This window comes from Loa loa, assembly GCF_000183805.2.
Source record: "Loa loa unplaced genomic scaffold supercont3.338, whole genome shotgun sequence".
In the NCBI taxonomy this organism is placed as follows: Eukaryota; Metazoa; Nematoda; class Chromadorea; order Rhabditida; family Onchocercidae; genus Loa; species Loa loa.
The window spans coordinates 53538-56129 of NW_018108518.1; the positions used below are offsets into that span (position 1 = coordinate 53538).

General features: G+C 30.9%; 1 protein-coding gene across 1 annotated transcript in view; it reads right to left on the minus strand.

The window, feature by feature from the left end:
• Window positions 1-2592, minus strand: part of LOAG_18510 (phospholipase D) — a gene marked incomplete at its 5' end in the record, with an annotated part of 13128 nt that overhangs the window by 989 nt on the left and 9547 nt on the right. The window contains 6 exons of the mRNA XM_020451170.1: window positions 77-181; window positions 591-704; window positions 1050-1225; window positions 1423-1558; window positions 1827-2000; window positions 2147-2265. Coding sequence (XP_020305074.1) covers window positions 77-181; window positions 591-704; window positions 1050-1225; window positions 1423-1558; window positions 1827-2000; window positions 2147-2265 — 824 coding nt within the window. The remainder of the gene's footprint in view (window positions 1-76; window positions 182-590; window positions 705-1049; window positions 1226-1422; window positions 1559-1826; window positions 2001-2146; window positions 2266-2592) is intronic.

Consider the following 2592-nt stretch of genomic DNA (forward strand, 5'->3'; position numbering starts at 1 on the left):
AAAAAACATAGTTTCTTTTAAAACAGAAATAAAGAATTTTATAGGATTAAAAAAAATGGTAAAATCAATAACTAACCATCATTAGTGCCTTTCGCAAACTGAATGCAAATTTGCCCGCATTGTATGGTTTTCCATCCATTCGAGATGGAACATTTTCGCAGTCTTTGACAAGAATGCAAACCTGTTTAGAGAGGACAAAACACTATCAATAATTAAAATCAATGGGTGGAAAACTAATCAATTACATACTATCAAAGTCATTTAGATATGCAAAACATTTTACATAACTCATTTATTGCAAAATCAATTACCGCCACATTTTACAGACTTGATGACCTAAATTCTAGAACTGTACGATTACCCTATGGATTGCGCTGGAGCAAAACTAGGTTATTACAATGGACTACAATATATTATATGATTGTTTTCGCAGTTTTTTTTTCTCTTACCTTCATATTACCTTAATCTTTTTATCTTAAAGCACAAAAACCAATAAAAAAGTGTTGCAATTAAACTTGCATTTCCTTCCCAGAGTACTCTTCAGTGATTTAAAAAAGCAATATGAGAGAAAGAGATGTAGTAGTTCTTACTTCTGAATCTCTATTACCAACTTGTGAACGATCGTTTATATTCGCTGATCCAATAATCACATATCGGTCATCCACAATCATTAATTTACAATGGATGTAAATTAGTTCTGTTAGCTGGAAAGATACTTATATACCATGATATGACCTGATTCAACAAAATCCAATAAATTTATTTTGAGGCATTTCAAATCTCTTCCCAAATCTATATTTGAAAAAATTTTTTAATTTCTGAGAAAAAAAACAAATGAATGTGTCATTTTAACGATGCGATACCACTGATACAATACAGATTGAAACACAAACATATTCTAGCCACATCCCAACATATAATGACAAAAAAATCGATCGAAAGTATGTTTTTTTTTCTCTCTCTCCCTCTCTCTTTCTCAAAATATATGAGACACAATCGACTATTTGATGAGATAAAGCTTCTTTATTTCATGAAAACTTTATCCTAACCAATTTTCCAGAGAGGATTTCGTAGGTACGTAAAGAACCAATATGAATATATTCCATCGGATCAGGCATAAATTTTTTGAGACTTTCGATCAACGAATCAGGCCCTCGGGAGAGTGATTTATAAGTCCAGTGTAAAACAGCCTGTAATGCTGAACCACCTGGTGCGCCAATGTCACCTTCAAAACCAGGAAGCAGTGGCAGCATTATATATACCCGAAACTTTGCTTTTTCACTGAAATAAATGCTCTTCAACCAGGACTATAATCTGATTAAAAAGCATTTTGAAAAAACTGGAAGCTACCCGATTCAAAATCAAACTTAAATTTTAAGCTGGCAAAAAATAAAAATATTCAGGGAAATTTTTAATACTAACCGATAGGCACGTTTGATTCGTTCGCAAAGTACTTTACAAATTTCGTTTCCCACATCAGCGCTATCAATAATGGAAACAAAAATTGATTTTCAATATAAACATAATGTTGAGCATTTGCAATAAGAGAAAGATATGCCTATAAGATGATTGTGAAAATTCCTCACCCTCACTAAATATCATCATTCTGAGCTCACATATTGATTAAAATTCAAACTTTTCTCATCTATCATCTTACTATATCAGAGAATTAATTTCAAAATTTCACTTCATTAATTTTCCATCGACAGTGCAGAACACAAAACTAGGAAGAACAGTTTACACTATTACCAGCAAAACTGAATAGTCCTTACTTTCAGTTTGTTTAAAAAAAAAAAAAAAAAGGAAAATCCGGCTAATAGTAATACCTGTTGAATACTATCTTCTGTAGCGTTAGTAAGTGATGACCATTTAGAAACTGAGCGTAAAATTTGCACATCAGCTAGATTACTATATGTTTCTATGACGCGTGGTACTTTAATGGTGTCATAACATTTAGGTAATAAAAACGGATATTCTTTCAACTCCTTCGATTTTTCCGTCTGCAAAATAATAGCTGAGATGCTACAAACAATGTTGAACACTTTGGAAATATTTTGAAGTAATTCCAGTCTCATAAAAAAAGAGATCAAAATTTAATACAATTAATTCAACCGAGAAGTCAATACATATGAAGAAAAAATATTACTTTAGTAGCATTCCATCTTTGAATAAAGTGTCGAGCAATATCACGTGCAGCACTGCCATACGTACATGCATGAATATCATGCCAAGGCATTCGCGGAGTCATATTTCTATCGATAAAATCTGGAAAATTAATCACATATTAAGAAAAATCTAAATGAATTAATTATATAGTAATGCAGCAATTAATTAGTTGCTAAATGAACCAGAAATAGTAATGCCATGTGTTTAGTAATCCATTAATTGCTTGATCAATTAGTAATTTAATAATTAAAAAAATCATTTGACCAGTAATTTAACAGTATGTCAGTTATCAAATACCAGCAATTTGTCAATTTTCAAGTTATTTAAATCACATAAGTTATATCTGATTCCAACTAGAAAATTAAGTTCGCCAATTTCAGCTCTTCCAAAACTATCTCATAATTTTCAACTTAAATAAGTCTTTAG